The sequence below is a fragment of the Myxocyprinus asiaticus genome, chromosome 40 (genome assembly GCF_019703515.2).
Source record: "Myxocyprinus asiaticus isolate MX2 ecotype Aquarium Trade chromosome 40, UBuf_Myxa_2, whole genome shotgun sequence".
NCBI classification, from domain to species: Eukaryota; Metazoa; Chordata; class Actinopteri; order Cypriniformes; family Catostomidae; genus Myxocyprinus; species Myxocyprinus asiaticus.
The window spans coordinates 11956063-11979839 of NC_059383.1; the positions used below are offsets into that span (position 1 = coordinate 11956063).

Below are 23777 nucleotides of genomic sequence, written 5' to 3' on the forward strand. Positions count from 1 at the left end.
TCATATACATAATTTTAAGATTTACACATTTAAGTTCCAGAACTAAATTCCATCAAATTGAATTGTGTAATCTTTAATAAAATATTATGTAAAAAAACCTAAATGTTTTAATTTTTGTTAAATACATTTTGTTAACTATTACACAATATCATTTGATGGAATTTTGTTATGAAATTGAAATGCGTAAATCTTTAAACTAGGCAAAAACATTTTTTAGTGTACGTTTATATTTAAATTTTTATATTTCAATAATTAACACAACAATTGTGTATATTTTATTGGATGGTAATTCTTACACTTGCTTGGATCTTTGTCCTTTTAAGAATCAGACTGATTTGCGTCATGGTTGGCAGAAATGTTCCATTCTTTAATGATTCCGTATAAACTTCTGGCAAAAGTGGAGCCAATTCTGTAGCATAATATCTAAAAAAAAAAACTCAGCAGCAAAGCCGTCTGGCCCTGGAGCCTTGCCTGTAGGTAAGGCCTTAATTACCTCATCAAGCTCCTCCAAGGTTATCTCATAATCAAGATAATTTTTTTGCTCAGTCATCAATTTAGGGAGATCTAATGGTTCCACAAAGTTTCTAATATCTTCATCAGTAGACGAAGACGTGGAACTATAAAGATCAAGATAGAATTCTTTAAAAGCATTATTAATATCAATGGCCAAGGTAAAACATTCACACTCTCTGCATTATATATCTAGCCAAAAGCTTCCCTGCTTTGTCCCCCAACTCAAGTTATGACTGTCTTGCCTTGAATATCCAAAACTCCACCTTCTATAACAAAATAGTATTATATCTATATTTCAATCTGATAAATTCTCTGAGGCCATCAGATGACATTCGGCACTTCAGCTCTGTACTTTTAATATTACCTTCCAACTCCACGAGTTCTCGGGCTTTGGATTTTTTGATGAATGAGGCGTACTGAAAAATCCAACCCCTAAGAACTGCCTTAAGTGCCTCCCAAGCCACGCCCACAGGGGATACTGAGGATCAGTTGTTCTCCATATAAACATTGATTTCAGCCTTTAACATTTGTTGGAAATCAGGATTTTGCAAATGGGATATATTAAAGCGCCAACTATATGATTTCTTTTTCTCCGGATGTAGCAATACCTCTAAACTACCAGGGCGTGATCTGAGACTAACATATTTCCAATTGAGCAATCAACAACAGATGAAATGCGGGACTTATATATAACAAAACAAAAAAACAAAAAACAAAAAAAAAATCTATTCTAGAATAAATCTTATGGACTGATGAAAAAAATGTATAGTCTCTACCAGATGGGTTTAAAAGTCTCCAAATATCTGTAAGACCAAGATTTTTACACATCCTGTGAGGCATCAGCATTGCTCTAGTGGGCTTACACACTTTTGCTTCACTATGATCAAGAACTGAGTCCATCAAAAGATTAAAGTCTCCTCCCAATATTATATCATGAGGGGTGCCAGCGGCTTGCAACATCCCTTCAAGATCTATAAAAAAGCCCTGATCATCAACTTTAGGTGCGTAAATATTAGCCAAAATTAGACTTTGCCCCTGAATTTCTGCTAAAACAAAAATGACTCTTCCTAATTTATCTTTAGTCTGTTTGAGACATTTGAATTGTAGATGCTTACTTATCAATGTAATGACTCCCCTGCTCTTACTTGTGCGAGCACTAAAGAAAACATGTTCACCCCATATCTTCCCAAATTTTTCAGCTTCCTGCGGGGAAAGATGCATTTCTTGAAGAAACACAATATCATATTTCTTACGCTTAAGAAAATAAATAACCTTCCTTCTTTTTATGGGGTGCCCCAACCCATTCACATTCCACGTGGAGAGAGACAATCCGCTCATATTAATGCTTGACATTTTGACATATGAGAAAAAATAGATTGTGTGTCAAAAACAAAATTATAAAGACCACATTCCAACATTAGTGCAACAATCAAACCCTGAACCTCCCCAAGAACCAAACAAACAGAAAAAATAAAAACATGCTCATTAACCCCGTGCACGACAGCACCAACTGGTGTCCATCCCTCTAATGGACTATATATATATATATATATATATATATATATATATATATATATATATATATATATATATATATATAGCAGTAATTCACTGTGTTAGAAACAAAATGTTAAACCGAGTGGTCCCTGCAAACAAATGATGCGAAACCTTTTCTCAGAACCAACTTTTGTCACTTAACAGTCGTACGTGTAATGTGTGGTCCCTCTTTTGGGGCTAAATGAAAGCTGTCCTCTGGCTCCATCTGCTGGAGTAAAGCAACACTGCGCTGTCGCAATTCATTTATTCATTACGACATACCAAACCATCTTTTCAAACAGAGCTTGACAAGAGATTACCGACTAACCACAAAATATCTAAATTCTCCCATTTCGAAACATAAAAAACAAACAAACAAACAAACAAACAACAAAATCTGTTTTTTTTTTCTCTCCAAAGAATGGTTGAAAGGTACAGTGATCTCGACAAGACCATACTAGTGGGAAACATCCACAGCTGTGTGACAGAGGAGATACTGTTTGAGTTATTTCTGCAGGTGAGCTCATCTCAGATCATAAGTGCACTGCTCAAACTAAAAACAATGCTTTTGTCCTCTTGAAATCTGATATTGCATTACCTGTAATTATAGAGTACACTGATGTTTTGACAAAGGGTCATGTTAAGGGTGGTAAATTTACTTTGAATACTTGTTTTATAACTTAATTACTGGAATTGACTTTAATTTATAACTTTTAAAAAATCATCTATGTTGAAGAAACTAGTTGTTTAGATGTTTTTGACTTTTATCTGTTGTAGAACTAGAAATATATATATATATATATATATATATATATATATATATATATATATATATATATATTTATATATATTAGTTCTACAGTATATTTAAGAAAAATTGGATATTGGGAACAGTTTGAATGTGAAAGTGTGATATTTGTTCATACATAATTCACTCACCAGGCTGGACCAGTGGAAAAGGTGCATATATTCAGAGATGGACACCATAGACCTTATGGATGTGTTTATTATAAGCATGCAGAAGCTGTTCCCTATGCAGTAGAACTCCTCAATGGAATCTGGCTGTATGGACAGCCAATCAAACTGCAGTGTAAAGTTGGTGCGTAACTTTGTCTTGGACTTTCTGTATGTTCGATTCAGTTTTGAATTGAAGTCAAAAATGTTATCTTGAATGCACTCAACAACATATATCAATAACTGTGCTATTTTTAGGTGGCTACTATCAGAGTTATGACATGCGGTTTGGAAACTTAGAGAATGGAGTGATAGCAAACAGGTGTGTCAGATTACAATAAATGTTACACAAAAGTTATACGCACTTGCAACTGGTAAGCTACTTCTGTTTAATTGTAGTTGCAATTGTAACTGTAAAATGCACTAAAGTGTTGGTTTCTATGGCAAGTTAGATCACCAAAGTTTCTGTTACATGATGCCTTCTCCAGCTTCTTCATTCTTTACAAATGTTGAATTATAGTATTACTTTTCTTAGAAAGGCATATAGTATGATTCAACATTAGAATTTTGTGGCTTTTAGTTATGTCTTAAAGGGATAGTTCACCCAAAATGAAAATTCTCTCATGATTTACTCACCCTCCTGGCATCCCAGATGTGTATGACTTTCTTTCTTCTGCTGAACACAAATGAAGATTTTTAGAAGAATATTTCAGCTCTGTAGGTCCATACAATGCGAGTGAATGGGTGCCAAATGTTTGAAGCTCCAAAATCCAAATAAAGGGAGCATAAAAGTAATCCATAGGACTCCATTGGTTAAGTCAATGTGTTCTGAAGTGATATGATACATGTGGGTGAGAAACAGATCAATATTTAAAAAACATTTTTTTTATCACAAATTCTCCTCCCTGGCCATTAAGGGGGATATGCACGAAGAATGTAAATCACCAAAAACAGAAGAAGGAGAATGTAAAAGTGAAAGTGCAGGTTGATTGAGCAGGGAGGACAATTTATAGTAAAAAAGACTTAACATTTATCTGTTTCTCACCCACACCACATATCATATCATATCGCTTCAGACTATATGGATTTAACCACTGGAGTCATCTGGATTACTTTTATGTCACCATTATGTGGATTTTGGAGCTTCAATTTTGGTACCCATTCACTTGTATTGTATTGACCTACAGAGCTGATGAATTCTTCTAAAATCTTCACTTGTGCTCAGCAAATGAAAGAAAGTAATAGACATCTGGGATGGCATGAGGGTGAGTAAATGATGAGAGAATTTTCATTTTTGGGTGAACTATCCCTTTAAATGCAAGTGTACTCCTTAAAACTAAAAATTACAGTTTATCTCTTACAGGAAAACAGAAAAAAAATATGTTGTTTTTTAATTCTTTTTTTAATTGGGTGACATCTTGTTATTTTCTTTGTTATTGACATCTTTGTTATTTATCTTTCCCTATAGTAAGGATGTCGTGCTCAGGGGCAATATGGATTTGAACTGTAATGACAGTCCAGGTTTAAAGAACCGTTCTAATGAAGCACATGGATGGAGCAACATGGTAATGCTGAAAAATAAAGTTTTTATCTCTTCAAATGAGGATAATTGCACTTTTCTGTGGTAAATGGTTCCTTTACAATCGAGCGCAACAGTCGATTCCGGAAGTTAACATCTCATGCATTTCTGTCATAGACGAATTGATTATTAACAATAACTTATTAACCTTTAAAGACAGACCTACCATGAGCTCTGAAGTTGTTAATCGATTTAATTTGCTTCTGTTTGATTACATCATCATGGGATTTCCATAGGCATTTTATGAAATTCCTATGGGAAATATATTTCTGGAACCAAGATGGCTGAAAATGTGGGTGGGCACTGTTGAAGAAAAATAAATAATATCACCTCTTGCCCTGTTTAATCAATTTCCTCATTGACAATAACACAGGAACATTCAGATCAAGACATAGGCAACCAATTTTTTATTATTTTTTCAATTAATTATTATTAATTTTTATGTGTGTTAGGTACACAACAGAGCTCCTGATATGTGCTCTTCAGTTGTGCCACCTGTTGTGTGGTACTGTCCACCTTTGCAGCAATGGATGAATTCTGGTTACCCCCCTTGGACATCCTATATGGAAGAGAACTCCCTTCTATTTAGGTCAGACAACACCACGGTGGATTGTGCAAAAGTGAGTTTAGAGGGGAACAAACTTGGTATTGCAGAAACAATATGCAGTCCTAATGGCAAACTTAAATGCAAATCCTATTTTGCTGGATCCGATTCACATTAAGGTGACGTGTGTACATTTCTTTACATTAAAATACTTTCCCATATCCCAGCTTAAAGGAATATTCCGGGCTCAATACAAGTTAAGCTCAATCGACAACATTTGTGGCATTACTACAAAAATGTATTTTGACTCTTTCCCTTTTTCTTAAAAAAAAGCAAAAATGGAGGTTACAGTGATTCACTTACAATGGAAGTGAATGGGGGCCAATTTTTTTAGGTTTTTAAACAGAAATGTGAAGCTTATAATTTTATAAAAGCACTTACATTAATTCTTCTGTTAAAACTTGTGTATTATTTGTGCTGTAAAGTTGTTCAAATTCTAATTTTTACTGTCATTTTAGGGTTTCAGGGTTTATTGACATTACATCATCATGGCAATGAATTTGCTTATAAAATTGGCTTTAAGTTTACACAGAAGAGGTTAGTAAGTGATTTTATCAGATTAAAATCATGTTTACACGCAGATTTTGTTCATGTCTTGTGGCTGTACTTTTGAAACCGTGAGCATTTTAATGTTCATAAATTGGCCCCCATTCACTTTCATTGTTAGTGCCTTTCTGTAACCTCGATTTTTACATTTTTTTAAAGAATTTTTTGTGGTAATCAATATTGTGCCACAAATGCTGTCGATTGAGCTTAACTTTAATTGGACCCATAATATTCCTTTAACATGCAGAGACAACTAAAAGTAAGCCATTGGTAGGTTGATTTCCCTGAAAAGCATAAACACTGTGGCTCTGTGGCGCTTTCAAAACATTGCTCTGTCTGTTTGAGTTTACCAATCAGTCAGGCACAGCAAGATTGACTCAACCAGTGGTGTCGCTTTGGGATGTGACCATCTGTTTGGGCGACCAATGGAAGATGAGAAGAGTGTTCAAACATAATCATTATTTTTGCGATTGCATTGGGTGCCGATAGAGGAACAGAAATAACACACTTCACCTTTAAAAATGTGAAGTTTGATTCTAAAGCCTAAACTTCATATTGACTATTAAATCCAGAAATATGTTTTTCGTTTTCAGAGAGAATTGTACACACATCCTAAAACATCTTGCACAAAAAAAAATCCACAATATATTCCACTGACTGCTTTTGATCATGCTGATTCAGATTGTAAGCTGTAAAGCATTAATATCTGTAAATGATCTCATCTAATAAAGCCATTGAAAGCACCTTAAAGTTTCATGAATTTACAAGCACAGATCTGATTATCGCAAAATCTTGTTTTGTTCAGTAGGACTTTGTATCTCTTGTAGTTGTGAAATAAAATGTGGCAGTAGCAAAAATGACTAATTGATCACTTAGTCTTGCACAATGACAGACATTCATTGTGGAATAAAAGCTAAATTGTCTCATTAGATGATAATTTAAAAACAATTTCTGAGAGCAATACCAAAAGTCAATTTACTGGAATAGCATGTTGTGGGCAGGACAGCGCAAGCCCCTCCCGCTCTTGAGTGTAGCTGTGCTTGATAAGACACAATAGCTTTTATAGGCTATTGACAATTTAGGTTTTAAGATTTCACAGCCACATCTCTCCACCTGGAATATAGTTGGATTGTGGAAATCTGGAGGTATGATCGGTCTTTGAAACTTTGAAAAGGCTTAATATTTTTGTTTTCAACTTTCATTTGTAGCCTTGCATATTACAATCTTGCCTACTCCCTTGGTTTTACACCTTATGGAAATGCTGATAAAATTGTTCTCAGTAATGCCAATCAACAATGGTAGTTGCTGTTCAATAAAACTTTATTGCCAGGCTATATAACAATCAGAAGGGGAGAGAGGGATGACAGAAGCTTTGGAAAACACTGACTCTTCTCACTTTTACAGTAACTTGAAAGACATCTGTCATTAAGACAGTTAGAGTATTATTATCATTAAATAAGTGGACAACTGCCAGTCTAAAGTTAGTTGCTATCAAACATTTTGAGGAAAAGTGTAAGTCTGCATTAGTAAGTCATTCATCCAAATAATGTCTAGAAGAGGTTGTCGTTTGTCATCGGCGGAGGTGCTGTTCTTGACACTTATTGTCATGCTGTTTGTGGTATGTGTGGGACTAATTGTCCTCTCTTGGCTTGCACTGGACAAAAATGGTATGAAACTCTTATTTTCTCCATATCAGTTATTTACATTCTAAATAATTATGAATATATGGGTGGTTGACATTGAATACTTCTGAGAAGTGGGCGTGTCCTGCATTGTGACTTGCTAAACTCTATCTAAAACTATTTTAAACAGCATTTAGCTAATTAATTAGCTATTATTTTATTGTTATTATGCATGTGGTGTTATGCCCATATTTAATGAGAGACTAGTACGTGGAATATTTGTGCTATATTTGTACTTTTAAAAATTAATTTATTAGGCCGCAGAACCCTTAAAAATGAACTAGTGAAGGCGAAAGGATTAAGAATGTTGAAAACTTGAAAAAAATGGTGACCAGTAACATAACCTAAAATATAAATTTTTTTAATGTATGTTATTTTGCACATAAAAATTGATGTTGTTTAAAAAAAGTTAATTGTATCAGAATACCCCATATACACAGTGTTCTGCAGTTGTCCTCATTTCATTTTTTGAGTTGGTAATGCTTTACAGTACAGTTCGATTATTTTGTTAATCCATTAGGTATCATGAACTACAACCCCAATTACGAACAATTTGGGACAGTATAGAAAATGCTAATAAAAACAAAAAGGAGTGATTTGTAAATTCGATTCACCCTGTGCTATATTAAAAGCGCAACAACAACACATTATTATTTGATGTTTTACTTTGTGAAATTAGAGTTGGTAGAGGCTCACCAATTTGCCAACAGATGCGTCAGCAAATAATTCGGCGCTTTGAGAACAGTGTTTCCCAAAGACAAATTGGAAGGATTTTGGGCATTTCACCCTCGACCTCTAATATAGTTAAAATATTAAACGAATCCGGTTAAATCTCTGTGTGTAAAGGGCAAGACCGAAAACCATTTCTGAATGCACGTGAACTCTGATCCCTCAGATGTCACCGTCTTAAAAACTGTAATTTTTTTGTAATGGATGTCATGCACATTGGCTGTACTTTAGTAAACCTTTGTCAGTCAACATCATTTGCCTCTGCATCCACAGATGCAAGTTAAAATTGTATTATGCAAAGCAGAAGCCGTACATCAACACTGTCCAAAAGCACCGTCGACTTCTATGGGCTCAGTCTCATCTGAGATGGAATGTAGAACAATGGAATCTTGTTTTGTGTTCCAACGAGTCCACGTTTCAAATAGTTACTGGAAAATACAGCCATCGTGTTCTCTGGGCTGAAGAGGAAAAGGACCGTACAAGCTGTTATCAGCATCAGGTCCAAAAGCCATTGTCTGTCATGGTGTGTCAGTGCCCATGAAGGATATGTACAAACTTTGGAGCAACATAGGCTGCCATCCAGATAATGTCTTTTTCAGGGACATCCCTGTATTTTCCAGCAGTACAATGCCAAACCACATACTGCCCGGATTTCTAGTGTATGGCTGCGTAAACAGAGGGTGCAGGTGCTAGATTGGCATGCCTACAGTCTTGACCTGTCTCCAATTGAGAATGTGTGGTGCATTATGAAGCGCAAAATATAGCAACGAAGACCCCGTACAATTGTGCAGCTGAAGACTTACATAATGGATGAATGGGGGAAATTCTCGTGTCTTCAGTGCCCAAATGCTTAACCTGTTCATGCTCATTGACCCCACCCATGGGTTTGACTTTACTTTGCTTAAATTAGTTCACATTTACCATATAGTATGCTGTTCAAAATTGTTCGTAATGTTGACAAATTATACATCTTTATAATATGTCAACGTTATTAACTCTTTTTTTGACTAGACTATATAGTATATGTGATCAACAGGTTAATGTGTTATTAGAAGAAATGGTGGTGTTACACGGTGGTAAACACTCGACTGTCCCAACTTTTTTGGAGCGTGTTGCAATCATCTGATTTGAAATAAGTGTACAGTGTATATATATATATATATATATATATATATATATATATATATAATTCACAAGATAAAACATCAAATAATGTGTGTTGGACAGAATTCACAAATCACTCCTTTTTGATTTTATTAACATTTTCCATACTGTCCACACTTTTTTGGAATTGGGGTTGTAATTAATGAACTGTTTTTTATTTTTATTTTTTACAGCATTTATTAATCTTGGTTAAGGTTAATTTATCAAAATGCTGTTAACTAATTTCAACACAACTTTTAATGTAAAAATGTTGTAATATTTGTTGATTTTAAATGAAATTAAGTATTTTTCATTGTTAGATTTAACTAATGTAAATGAATACAACCTTTTTGTTTAGTTTTAATGTTTAATTTCACCTTGACACATTTCCCCTCTACCAAAAGAGTATTTATGTAGATATTTTTTTTTTCTTCCTCCTAATGGTTAGCTGAGATTTTGTTTCATTTTAGCTAAAGAGGATGAAGGAGGTGGAACAGGCTCAGAGTTTGCTGGGACGCTTGAAATTTCTCGTGGAGCCATTTTTTCAGAGGAACTCCTCAACAAAAGCAGTGTACAGTTTAAAGCTCTGGCTTATGACATTGAGCAGCAGGTAAAATAGCTATTTTTAAATAATCTTTCCAGATTTGTATGCGGATATCTTTATGAGACGATCATTGGTAATATATAAATCTTCTACTGGAAATAATTATAACATATAAAGTGTAAGTTAACTAGTTTATCATTATTCCAGCTTGTTTATGTGTGAAATAAACTTCTAATAAAATCTTCATTATTTATATATAAATCTCTTACTGGTATTAATTGAATTATACAGTGTTGTGTTTTCATAATAGTTTCACATTAACTTCAACTTCAATATGACCTCAGTTGTGTGCTTATCTGTATGTAAATTGTATTTAGATAAGAAAGTTATGATTCAATAACACACAAAAAACAAACTTTTGTGTGTTTTCAGAGTACACTCAAAGTATGTGAATCTATAAGCTAATCAAATGTTTAAAGAAGGTAATTTACATTGAATGTGTGAGTGTGGGCTATTCCCTGAATCAAACGCAGAATCAGCTATTTCTACGTGGTGTAAATAAATGATTGTTGAAATATAAAAATGTTACTCCTGAGTGCCGGACATAGTGGGCAGAATGTGTTTTGCAGCCCTAAGACCTGGAATGTTTACCATTTTGAAACAATGAATTCTAGATGTTACAGAGCATTGTTCCATCTATGTACTACATTTTTTTTTTTTGTAAAGATAAATGGGACAAACAGATACAGCGATACATTATACAGTATTTTAGTGAGATATAGAGTAGCTTTGTTTTATCTGTGCTTTGCTGCCTGTTTGTAGATAAATGAAGCCTACAGTCGCAGTTCCCTTCAGGAGCAATTAAAAAATTGCAAAGTGAATGAATTCAGGTGATGCTTTATATTTATTAATGTCCCAGAGCTGTAAAGAACAATAACATTTACAGTTAGCAGTTTTAAAGAGCATGTGCATGCATTTAGTTTTTAGAGACAATGTAATTGGATATCAAAATTATCGACAAATGTTAAATGCCTACAGCTTTTTTTTTTTTTTTTTCATTCTATCGGACAAATATCCATAACTGAAATGCTATGCACAAAAAGAAAGATTTGTTTCTCAAAACTATAAACATAATTTCTATGATCAAGTGAATATGATATAGTTTTGAATAGAGTATTTAATTTCATCCTAGAAGTTGGAGGTTTGTACAACTGAGTTTTGATTTTTATAGCTTTGAGAAATGTGTTGTAGGTTTTAAGCAAGGGCGTAGCAGCCGTGGGGTGCGTGGGCGACACATCCCCTGTACTCTTTTAAAAGGTGATTTTTGTCCCCCGCACTTCCAAGCTAAACCCATACCGAGTACAAATGGTGGATTTGTATACAGTGTTATTTGCATTTTGTTACTTTGGGTTGATTGAGCAACCATCCAGCCAATCACAGGTGAGTTTCATGAGCAGAAACAACCCTTAAGTAATAGGCCGTCAGTCAGACTGACAGTCTAATCAACACGGCTCAGTTCATTTCTACAATGTTGCTTTCAACTATGCTCATTTATCCATGTTTTGTAATCACAATTGATGTTGATCTAAATTAATGATCTAGAGATGAGGAACACACAAATGATTAAAAAAATATTTATCGGCATATCATTTTTGATTGGCAGCATTACGTGAAATGCACTGCAGAGAAAAAAAAAACAAAGGCCAATCATTCTTTTAAGCACACTTGTAAGTGGAGTTTATATCAGCACCTGAGTCTTCATTAAGTTATGCTTTTTACATTATGTTTGTGAGGTAATAGTTTGATCGGTTATTTTTGCCAATTTAAGCAGATTACTAGATCTGTGTTAAATATGTAAAGCTATTTTTAATATCAGCTTCTGTTTTTTACCTCTATGTTGGTGTGCAGTCGACAGACTGTAGGAAAAAAGATAGATCTGCTGTGTTCTTAGAACTCTTTGGCATTTTACTGAAGTCAATAGATATGTAGACACACTTTTATACATGAAAACGTACGGACATTATTTAAACATTTTTTATAAGACTATTATTGTTGTCTTTTGATAAAAGTCATGTCAGCAGCTCACAAACTGAAGGGAAATGATAGATTTGCTTTGTTCTTATAATACTTAAAACCTCTACTAATGTCTCTTTGTAGGTCTGCAGACATACACATTTTAAAGGATTAAAATTATCTTTTGATCGTTGATTCAGTGACTAACTCATTTCACACAAGACACTCATTTGTCACCACCTTCTGGCATCACCAGAAATGGTCACTGAATGAATCATTAAATGGATCAGAACGAATTTTGGTGAACATAGTCAAAACACTCGAGCCACTTGGATACATTTAAATCCCACAATGCACAAGCACAGAGTAAAAAATAAATTGTGCACATGCACAATTGTCATTATTGTAACTGATTAAATAATTTATTCAGGACCAGCTTGTGCTCAGTCTTCTATTGTCAAATGTGAAACAGAAGCAAGTGCTCCACAAGATGCCCTTTATTTTTGCAGCTAATTTAGCTACATTTTGCAATTATTTTGCAATAATTTAAAATACTACAAATATTCAAAGTAAATAATATGTATATATTAAAATGATACTTATACATATATATTAATATATACTGAAATATATTAATACTGCACTGTCCCCCTACTTTTAAAATGACTGCTACGCCCCTGGTTTTAAGAAATGTGTCTTAGCAACTGAGAAAACATGTTGATGTCTAACACCAGTTGCAGTCGTTCTGCCAACACTTTTCCAGTGTTTATGTGCAATTCTTAAAGTGTTGACAATTTGGCATATCTGTGAAAAATGAAATAAAATTCCTCACTTTTCATCTCTCTTAGTGAGGGCAGTGTGATTGTGCACTTTGACCTTCTCTTCAGTGGTGTTGTGGATTCAAACACAGCTCAGGAACAGTTAGTAGAGGGTTTACAGCAGGGTGATGCTGGATCTGATGAAGGACTCATGATTGACATCAGCAGTGTGCGGGTCACAGGTGACATCATCACTAGTGACTGTAGATGTCAGATTTCTCACGTATGGATTTTGTCTGAAGATCAGCATGTTCGTTTTTAGTTTTTAGTCAAAGACATAATATTTGTGAACTAATCAGTCCACAGCTTGGCTCTGAGAGTTTCTTTACACCATATTCATGCAATGTATTCATATATACAATATAATTTCAAACATATGCCTTCAGATAAAGAAACTTCAACACAGAGACCATCTACAGCAAAACCAGGTGAATTATTTTCTTGTTCTGTAATGATATATTAGAAGTTGCATTGGATAAAGAGTAAAAAAAAAATAACAGAAAGAATAGTTGTTTAATTAAATGTAAAGATAGTTTACAAAAAACCTCTTCTACGTTACCTTGCGAGATATTAATTTAGTGATTTAGTAAGTTTTTAGCTGAATTTGATATTCAATTAATCAACAACAATATTTATTACATCACAAAAATTCAAATGTTTAAGTTTACAAATCATTAAAATAATTTCTAAGAGCGAATGTAAGAAATGAGGACAATGCTAGCGGGCCATGTTCCTTTAGATGTGTAGAATGATAATAGTTGTGCATCTTTCATTAGCCACTCTAGTGAAGTGTCCAGATGGACAGAAGGCATGTGCTGATGGTACAACGTGTGTTTCTCAGACTCAGTTCTGTGATGGAATACACAACTGTCCTGATGGCTCAGATGAGAACCACAGTGTCTGTTGTATGTATTTGGACATGTTCCAGCTTTTGATATGTTCTTTTATTGTTATTGAACACATAAAAAATAGCATTTATTGTGTTTAGATGATAGATTATACATTATCCCTGTTGAGGGAAACAACATCAGGCACATGAAAACCCCATAGACAATGAAGCAACGATGGGGACATGTCCCCGAAATATTCAGTGATTGATCAATATGGGTTTTGGGGGAAGTTAGTGTGTCCTAAACAATGTCTTGTAGCATGTTAGCAAATCTTTAAGAATATATCCTTCATGCTCCATAGCAACAGTGTGTGATGGACAGTTTTTATTGGTTGGGTTGACCGGATTCTTTCACTCTAAAAACTTCCCGCTGGAGTATGACAGTAACACAGCCTGCCGCTGGATCATACGGTACTATGGTGCTTCAAACTGATTTAGTTATCCAGAAACAAATAATCTGAGATGTCCCTGCCTCACACATTTTTTCATTTGATCCACAGAGTGAACGAAGGCTTAGCCATAAGAATTGTTTTTCACAGTTTCTATATGGAGGAAGACATTGATGTTATGGAACTATATGAGGGCACTGGACCTATGAAAAAATTAACATGTATGTTCAACTATCAACATTATTGCCTGTACTTCTCAAATGGATTTTTGAAATCTGGTTGTGCATTTAGACTTTATATAAAATGATGGCTGTTTGACATATTTTCTTTCTCAGACTCTCTGTCAGGCATGTCACCTGGAAATATCTGGCTTCTATCTCATGAGGCCACTGTTGAATTTTATGCAGACTTCATCAACAACTTTCAAGGCTTCAATGCTAGCTACAGAGCAGAGAACATCAGCCAACTTTCTAGTGGGTATTGTTTTCAACAAAGTAAAAAAACAAAAAAAAAACATAAACTATCAATTTATCATTTATGAAGTTTTGAATCATGATTCTTAATTCTTACTCATCGTAAAGCAGACTGCACCCTTTCACTCCTAATTGAGTGGCATTAATGAGAAACATGACTTATTGAAGATGGATGTTCAAACAGGGCCGGTATTAAAATGCATTCTTTGGTGGGGCACTTGTATGTTTATGGGGGCAAAGTTGATCGCTTCGCTGGGACTCAAGGCAAATCTAGGGGGTCAGTGCCCCCCCAGCCCACCCTTTGAAATGGCCATGTGTAGAGAAGTTAAGCTCAATTGACAGTATTTGTGGCATAATGTTGATTACCACAAACATTTATTTCTGTTTGTCCCTCCTTTTCTCTAAAAAAAGCAAAAATGTAGGAAACAGTGAGACACTTACAATGGAAGTCAATGGGGCCAATTTTTGGAGGGTTTAAAATGTGAAGCTTATAATTTTATAAAAGCATTTGCATGAATTCTTCTGTTAAAACTCATGTATTATTAGAGCTGTAAAGTTGTTTAAATAGTATTTATTTTACAGTCGTTTTAGGGTTTTAGAGTTTGTTGACTACATCGTCATGGTAATAAAATTGGCTATAACTTTACACAGAAAAGGTTAGAAAGTGATTTTATCACACTTAAATCATGTTTACATACATGTTGTTTATGTCTTGTGACTACTCTTTTGAAAAAGTGAGTATTTTAACATAAAAAAATTAACCCCCATTCACTTCCGATGTAAGTGCCTTACTGTAACATAAATTTTTGCTTTTTTTAAAGAAAAGGAGGAATGAGTTGACCACATACATTTTTGTGGTAATCATCATGATGTCACAAATGCTGTCGATTGAGCCTAACTTGTATTGAACCCGGAACACTCCTTTAAATGTATTAAAATCAATCAATATACTAATTTGTTATTGTGTTTAGTGATGTCTTTACTGAGGTTTATACTCTTTGTCAGATGAAGACAAGATAAATTGTTCATTTGAAGAGGACTTCTGTCTCTGGAGGCAAGAGCAGGAGGATGATGGTGACTGGTTAAGAGTACGAGGCTCTACTCTTCCACCTGACACTGGCCCAAGCTTTGATCACACAATGGGCAACCAGTCAGGTGCCATTCAGTATTCCAACTGCTCTTAACTATATATTCAACTAATGTAGGCTTAGCTGCAATTTGCAAATAATTACAGAACATTGTGCAATATATTTTCAGTTTCTATAATATTGAATGTTATATTATGCTATTAACCAAAGCAATCAATTAACTGATATACTGTTTAATAACTTCAAAATGTTTAAACATGTTATTCACATATACATACCTGATACATTTGACATTGATTTTTCATCTCAAGGGTACTACATTGTGACGCCTCTGAGCCCAGGAAGTTGGGATAAGAAATTCCGTATCTACAGTGTCCCTCTGTCTCCTGTAAATGAATCTATATGTCTGCGATTCTGGTTAGTTTTTTGATAGTTCTCACTTTCAGGGCATCATCATTTATTAGAAATCCCTCTACTTACAATCTACAACAGTGCCCTTTGAAAAAAGTCCTTTTATAAGTGCATGTTTTTTCAAAATGAGTTATGAGACACTTTCCATGTAAAAGGTACAAAAATATGGCCTGAAGCTCTTGAAAATATATATTTGTTTTCATTTTCAACAACAAAAAAAATTCTACTTTTCATGCTAGGTTATTGTTGTTAGATAACAGTTTATATAACATATAATAGTTCTCAAAAATATATATATTAATAAATTATCATTGCCTCTAATGCTTTTAAATAAGTCTTTGGACACCAAAGTGTGCCGTGTTTGTGGAAAGTGGCCCAAATTTTAACTGAAATGGGCTAGAATGATATTATGGCGATAGTAGCTCTCTGTCAAGTAGGCTACATGACATTAGCTCATCTGTAAGCATTTGATGAGTGTGTCTGTGCTCTTTAAGGTATCATATGTTTGGAGAAGAGGTTTGGTGGTTGTCGGTCCTGGTAGAGGAAGGGTCAGCATCCACTCTCCTCTTTCAAAAAGAAGGGAACTATGGGGACAACTGGAACTATGGCCAAGTCACACTAAACTACAAAACGGATGCTGTGGTCAGTTCACAAACAATTCTGCTGGCTTTAAAGTAATGAACTGCACAGAGTTAAAATTGAAGGATCATTGATGATTACACCATTTTTTGTTTGTCTCTCAGGTAGTGTTTGAAGCACAGAAGAAGGCAGGCTTTCTGAATGATATTGCCCTGGATGACATCAGTATAGTGCCTGGTTCTTGTTTAGATGGCCCCCCTGACCCAACCCCGGTGCCCCCACCCATCACTTCCCCTCCTGTACCAAGTAAAGCAAGATCTAATTTACTAACATATTAACAAATCTACATACAATTGTTTTGTTATGCCATTTTCATTTAGGTAAAGGAGATCCATTTAAAAGACATTTAAATTTATCTTCAAGCAACATGATGACTGAAAATAAGTGGACATAATGGCATAGGTGGAAATAGTTCTTTTTTTATATGTTCAGTCCCTTAAAGATGCACCCAGTAACTTTTTGTTCCTATAATCTTGGACTTACAGTGACACCTAGTGGTGTGGATGCAGCATCATTCAAAATCAATAGTTTTCAGTTACAGATGCCATTGAAGAAACTCACTATTCACAATCAGCCATGATTAATTTAATCCAAGAGTGAAAGTGTCCAGTAACAGGATGGTTACTCAGATAAGCGAGTAGTATTCAGCGGGTCATGCAATTTTAAAATGGCCACCCCCATGAGGGCGCCCCTGCCCCATGTAGAATAAAACAGCTTTTATAAGGTTACTGATATGACTAGAGTCTTCATCTCATGTGAGTGCTCATGATTTTATACATATATTTCAAAATTACAATTCATTTTTTTTTGGAGTAAAACTTTTTTAATGAGGAAAAAATTACTGAGTGCACCTTTAAAAGTTTCATCAGTATCCAAATTCCCAAAATACACAGTAAAAACTGGCCTAGCCTTTCCTATAAATGTGACTTTTTAATAAAGCTCAGTAGCTTAGTAAGACACCAGATAACCTATAACTTTAGTTTAACAATAGTTCAAATGACACCCTTGACAAATTTGACAGATTTTGCAAACATTAACCCACAATTCAACATTGCAACGTGCATGTTAAATAATAACCATTGTATTACTGTTATCGTATGAAGAACATTGTGCTCATTTGTTTTTCTTATAACTATGTAATACTAAATTGAACACTCTCATGTAGGCTACTATTGTTTCTTTGACATAATAGCTGATTGTGGGGGACCCTTTGACCTGTATGAATCAAATTCAACATTCAGCTCTCCAGATTACCCCAATGGCTATGGAAATGATGCATTGTGTAAGTAATACACTCTAATATTCACTGCTTTCAGCTTGGGCCTTAAACCATTAAGAACACTGAACAGTTTATGGAAGGATTCTAATAGAAAAATGGAAAATAACACCCTTGCCTAACATTGGTTAGGTATGTGGACTTTGTATGCTAAGGAAGGACAGAATATCCAATTGCATTTCCAAGATGTTGCTTTGGAAGCATCAAATGACATTTTGGAGGTTCGAGATGGAGTGGAGCCCCATTCAGAGTTGTTAGGTAAGTCTGTTTGGAACGGGCACAAAAATGCATATTTTCAGGGGTGGGGGCATTAACATCCTAAAGATGATAAAGGGAAATAAATGAACAAGAGAGTTGACCACAAAAAATGACAATAAGCATTTTGGCTATTATTTTTTACAGAATGTTAAAGTAAATTTGAATAATATGTACAGACACAAAATGATCATGTTTGGAGTAACACGTTTTCATCCTCAAAGGTGTCCTAACAGGAGATTGTTCCTTTTCGGATCTTTTCTCCACGAGCTCTCAGATGACCGTCATGCTCTTCACTGACTCATCGTGGAATGACAGAGGCTTTCTAGCCAACTTCAGCACAGGTCTTCACCTCGGTCAACCAGGTATGTTTTCTGTTATACATGAACTGCCACAGTATGGTAACATGGAGACTGTCTACTACTATAAGTGGAAAAACTGCAAAATTCTCATCAATATGTAGGTCCGTGTCCGACCAGGCAGTTTCAGTGCAGTACAGGAGTGTGTGTGTCCAACGCCAGTGTGTGTGACGGAGTAGAGAACTGTTCTGATGGCTCGGATGAAGCTGACTGTGGTAAGTTGTCAAGTTAATTAAACAACAATTTTATTGCATGAAATGGGTTTCTACCCAACAAACATATGGCTTATAGCCATTTTAATCAAATTGTGTTGACATAAAGGGTCTGTTGTATTTTAGTGCATATAATAAAATATAATCTCACTGGAGCCGGACTATTGAGACTTCAGGTCCAGCATAGCCTTTACACAGTGTGCGCTCAAGACTGGACTTCTCAGCTATCTGACTTTTTTTGTCGCTACTTGGGCTACAGGTAAGTACTGTACTTACAGTGATTACATTTGTGCACACCTCAGTCAGATTAAGCTTAAAATAGTTTAGTCTGTTATACTTTAAGGACAAAAGGACTTTGAAATGACTAATATCATGTTTGTTGATTCATCTAGATCAGGAAATGCTTCATTCTTTACCGCTATGGATGGAGATGCTCCCTTTACCACTGTAACGCTGAATACTAATGGAACATTGGATCTGAAACCTAGGTAAATTACCTTATAAAAGATGTACATTTACATATTTACATTTTTTGACCTATCAAATATACTGAAAATAGCTGTAGCTACCACAGAGAATTGTTGCTAAAATACTGTAGACAAAAAAATAATACATACATGCATACATAATTTATATGCATATACACTTAAATGTATAATAAGCTCATAGTTTGTCTGATTTGCAAATTACCTTTATGTCATGACAGAAAAACGTCTGGATGTCCTGTAGATCCTTTAGAATTGGATCCTATAAAATATCAATCTCAAATCATTTTGTGTCTTTTTCACAGTGACAAATGTCTGAGCGGGAAAGCTGTATCCCTACACTGTAACAATCAACGTAAGTTTGAAATCCGCAGGTTGCATCAGGCTCGCTTTAAATGTAATATCTTTCAAAAAAAAAAAAAATGGAATGATGTGATGCTAATTTTTTGTTCGGTTTATTAAAGGTGCAACAGGTAATTTATTTTCCTCTTTAAAAAAAGTTTTAAAGGTGCACTAAGTACGTTTTTGCTAATTAAAAGCATTTTACACATCAAGACATGAATAACATTTTTTAGAAATATGTTGAGAATGATGTTGACACATGGTATGAAGACTCATATCAGAAACCCAATAAAAGCTGTTTCATTTTACATGGAGCGGGTCGCCCCCTCATGGGTGCTGCTGTGTTGACAGCACCTGTCACTGTGTAATGCAATTGACTGAGTTACTACCTTTAATAATGATAATAATATGTTTACTTTATACTGTATAGTGCTTTCAGCCAGTGCTCAAACATAAAACTTCATGTAAACTAAACAAGCTAACCAAACAATAAAACAAAAAACACAACATACTTGCAACAACAGAGCCCAAGTCAACAGTATAGTCCAGAGTGATGGTATCAGCAGGAGTGTGATCCACCAGACAGTACAAACAGAATGAGCGCAAGTGGAAAGATAAAATGTTTAAACAAGAGGTCCCTGCTGGAATCATGAAACAAACCGCTTCTACCTGCAGCTCTCACGGCGCAGATCATGGATAAACGGAGCAAACATCAAACGTCAAGTGCAAGCACAACCGGCAGAGAGCTCGGAGTCTGCCAGGTGTTGTGCCGAAATCGTACCTAACCTCATTGGTCCCTACCCCTAAAACCTATCCATACACCTACCACTAAACATACGTAAGGATACTAGGGAGTCAAGATTCGGCACTACACAAGTCAGTCCAGAGTGTAAAAACAAAGCAAAAATTTGTTTGGAATGAATACAAGAATGTCCATAATAGGAATGTGTGCATTATGAGATGGAGAAAAACACAGACTAAAAGTACCAAAAGGATGATAAACAAACATATTCAGTGTAAAGTGGCAGCACTTTGTAAACAAACTTTCAGTATCCAGGATGACAAGTGTCAATAAAGAGTCCAAAGCCACAAGTACTACAGAGAGCAGTGGGCGAGTAAGAGCCAGCTAAAATCTTACTGAACGCACCTTTAATTCCTAAAGAAATTAATCGTCAATTTGGAACACATGTATAAAATCATGAGCAATCACATGAGATGAAAACTCCAGTCATATCAGTAACCTTACAAATGCTGTTTTCTTAAACACTGAGAGGGTCCTCTCATGGGGGCTGCCATGTTAGAATCACATGACCAGCCGAATACTACTCGCTTAATCTCAGTAACCATTCTGTTATTGGACAGTTTCACTCATGTGTAAAATGAATCATGACTGACAGTGAATAAAGAATTTTAACAATGGCAACTAGAGCTAAAAACTATTGTGTTTGAATTATGCTGCATCCACACCACTAGGTGTCACTGTAAGTTCAAGCTACAAAAAAGTTACTGAGTGCACCTTTTAAGTTAGTCAAAAATACATTCAATCAATTAACACAAAACAGTTACTTAAATACACCTCTACAATGTTGAAGATGTTTTCAATATCTGTGATCAAAGTCATTTTGAAATTTTTTCTGGGGCTTAAATGAAAAAAAGTGGTGTAACCGTCCTGAGACAATAAATAAATAAAGTCTCATTAAAAGCTGACATTTTTGAAAAATAAATGTTATCATAAGTAGTTTGGAATAAAATTTGATTATTATTTCATTAAAACCTACATTACACCGTATGTGTTTAGCCTGTGGAGTCCGTAAGGTGCCCTTGCAAAATGAGCCAAACAAGGACACAGAAATGAGACAGATAGCAGGTAAGGTGGTGGGAGGACAGGATGCCCAGGAAGGGGCGTGGCCATGGATCGTGTCTCTGCGATGGCAGGGGCGGCATGTCTGTGGGGCCTCGTTGATTGACAGGGAATGGTTGGTTACAGCCGCACACTGTGTTTTTGGGTGAGTGTTGCTCAGTATTCTCAATAGAATGCTTGCACTGGAATAGCAATAAGGAACAAGCAATGATACTAAATGTTAATGTTTTGATCCTGTAGAATTAATGTTTACCTGTCAAACTGGGCAGCAGTTTTGGGGCTTCACACTCAGTCTGGGACTGATAACTCTGACAGACAAGTCCATTCTGTAGATCAGATTATTATGAACAAGCGCTATAACAGGAGGACAAAGGAATCTGATTTTGCCCTAATGCATTTACAGACACCAGCCAACTTCACAGGTACGTAAGCAAATATTAAAGTTCCTTTTATTTTACAAGTACTTCTACAGGAAATGGGCACTATCAAGGAATGTCTGCCAGACATATACAGTATGTAAACCATATTAATGTATTATTATCTTCCAGATTACATTCAGCCCATCTGTCTACCAGATCCTGGAGAACAGTTTGAAGTAGGGAGGAAGTGCTCTATTGCTGGTTGGGGAAAACTGGCTGAAGATGGTCAGATACACATTTGTGCATCCTCTTTTACTTTATGTATAATTTTAATTCTGAGCATTAAACATTATGCAAACTGTGATTTTAATTTAGAATCTTTGTATGGCTGTGTATGAGCCATTGTTTTTTACTGTGTGTTTGTTTGTGGCGATCCTCAGGGTCAGTAGCTAATGTGTTACAGCAGGCTGTTTTGCCCCTGTTAAACAATGCACAGTGTCAGGAATGGCTGCCTGAGTACAACATTACAGAGCGGATGGTGTGTGCAGGATATGCCGAAGGTGGAGTGGACTCTTGTCAGGTGTGTACATTTCAAAATTAACTTAATAGCTTTATTTGTTATGTAGCAAGGATTCATATTATATATTGTGCACGCATATGTATATGCAATAATTTTTATGCATGTTCTTGAACATTGTGGGAATGTTATTTTGTTATCATTGCCGAAATAATGTTGTATTGCCATGTTTGTGTAAGATTCTTATAACTGTAAATACCTGTCTTTTTTCATTTTGATGATTCTGTTAGTATGACAACAAACAACAAATTCATTTTTTGATTAAATGCCAATAATCTGAGAATCTTACATTGTACTCTATGATATTATACTAAAAATAGATGCCTTTATAAAGGAAACTGGTTTGAAAAAAATAAATATATATATATATATATATATATATATATATATATATATATATTTACTGTATATACAGTATATGAATGTGTTGTCTTATTTTGTGCCGTATATTACAGGGGGACTCTGGAGGTCCACTGATGTGTGAAGAGGATGATCAGTGGGTTCTTGTGGGGGTGACATCTTTTAGGAAAGGCTGTGGACAACCTCAGCGGCCTGGAGTGTATGCTCGCGTCAGTCAGTTTGTTGACTGGGTGGTCGAGACACGACGTCTCTACTCAGACTGGAAGGGATAAAATCATTTAATATAAAGAGATATCTTGAATTGATTGTTTTCTTGATGTCTTTGGCTTCTGAACATTTGAGTCCTGGCCTAGCAAGTGACATGTTTTCTCAACTACTTGTTCTGGTAATTGCCACTAATGTGGTGTGTGCATTTTCTTGTAAGTTGCTGCTAAAAACGTCATTGTGAATGATGATGAAGGAATGTCTTTGTGTCTTTGTAACTAGTGTTCAGTTTTATTTACCCAAATTTGAAATAATGTTTTTGCTACAATTAATTTTTTAACAATGTATAATGAATGAAGATGTTCTTGTAATTCTTGTAATTTCTGAGAACTTGTTCAGTTGTGTGGTAGCTCTTTGTTCACCTGAACAGCTTGTAAAAGGTGAGCTTGTGGCAATCCATGAAAAAACGACAGGTGACACTGTACACTTATTTCTTATGCTGTACATGAGACGTGTACATTTTCTCAGGGTATATTTGATTAAATGAAAATGTATCTGAAGATAGCCTTATGGATTACTTTTATGCTGCCTTTATGTGATTTTTGGATATTCAAAGGTCAGATCACCATTCACTTGCATTGTATAGACCTACAGAGCTGAAATATTCTTCTTAAAATCTTAGTTTGTGTTCAGCAGAAGAAAGAAAGTCATACACATCTGGAATGGCATGGGTGAATAAATAATTTTATTTGGGGCTGAACTGTTTCTTTAATTGTCATGAAAATATCACATTTATTAAATGTTGGTACAAACAGGCTTCATTTTCTTTATGCAAAATATAATTTCTTATTTATTTATTTTACGGGTCAATTATGTAGATATTGACAAAATGCAATGAACATATCCGGAACGGTTTTTGAAACTCGTCCGGATTTAT

At 35.1% G+C, this 23777-nt stretch overlaps 1 protein-coding gene across 2 annotated transcripts; it reads left to right on the plus strand.

Moving 5' to 3' along the window:
* The first annotated feature begins 2359 nt into the window (after positions 1–2359).
* LOC127431042 (enteropeptidase-like) lies at positions 2360–23656 on the plus strand. 2 transcript variants are annotated; one of them, XM_051681257.1, is made up of 28 exons: positions 2360–2566; positions 2992–3148; positions 3262–3325; positions 4472–4568; positions 5035–5202; positions 9757–9896; positions 12692–12843; positions 13048–13089; positions 13438–13566; positions 13853–13961; positions 14051–14160; positions 14275–14412; positions 15418–15567; positions 15812–15917; positions 16406–16553; positions 16655–16796; positions 17743–17832; positions 17959–18084; positions 18306–18446; positions 18545–18655; positions 18779–18911; positions 19045–19140; positions 19443–19492; positions 21278–21485; positions 21581–21762; positions 21889–21984; positions 22140–22279; positions 22732–23656. In XM_051681257.1, exons 1-28 carry the CDS (start codon positions 2471–2473, stop codon positions 22906–22908), a joined length of 3498 nt encoding a protein of 1165 aa, XP_051537217.1. In that variant the 5' UTR covers positions 2360–2470; the 3' UTR covers positions 22909–23656. The 2 variants fall into 2 exon arrangements, with proteins under 2 accessions (XP_051537217.1, XP_051537218.1); XM_051681258.1 differs by lacking the exons at positions 2360–2566; positions 2992–3148; positions 3262–3325; positions 4472–4568; positions 5035–5202 and adding an exon at positions 6783–6877.
* Positions 23657–23777: the final 121 nt, after the last annotated feature.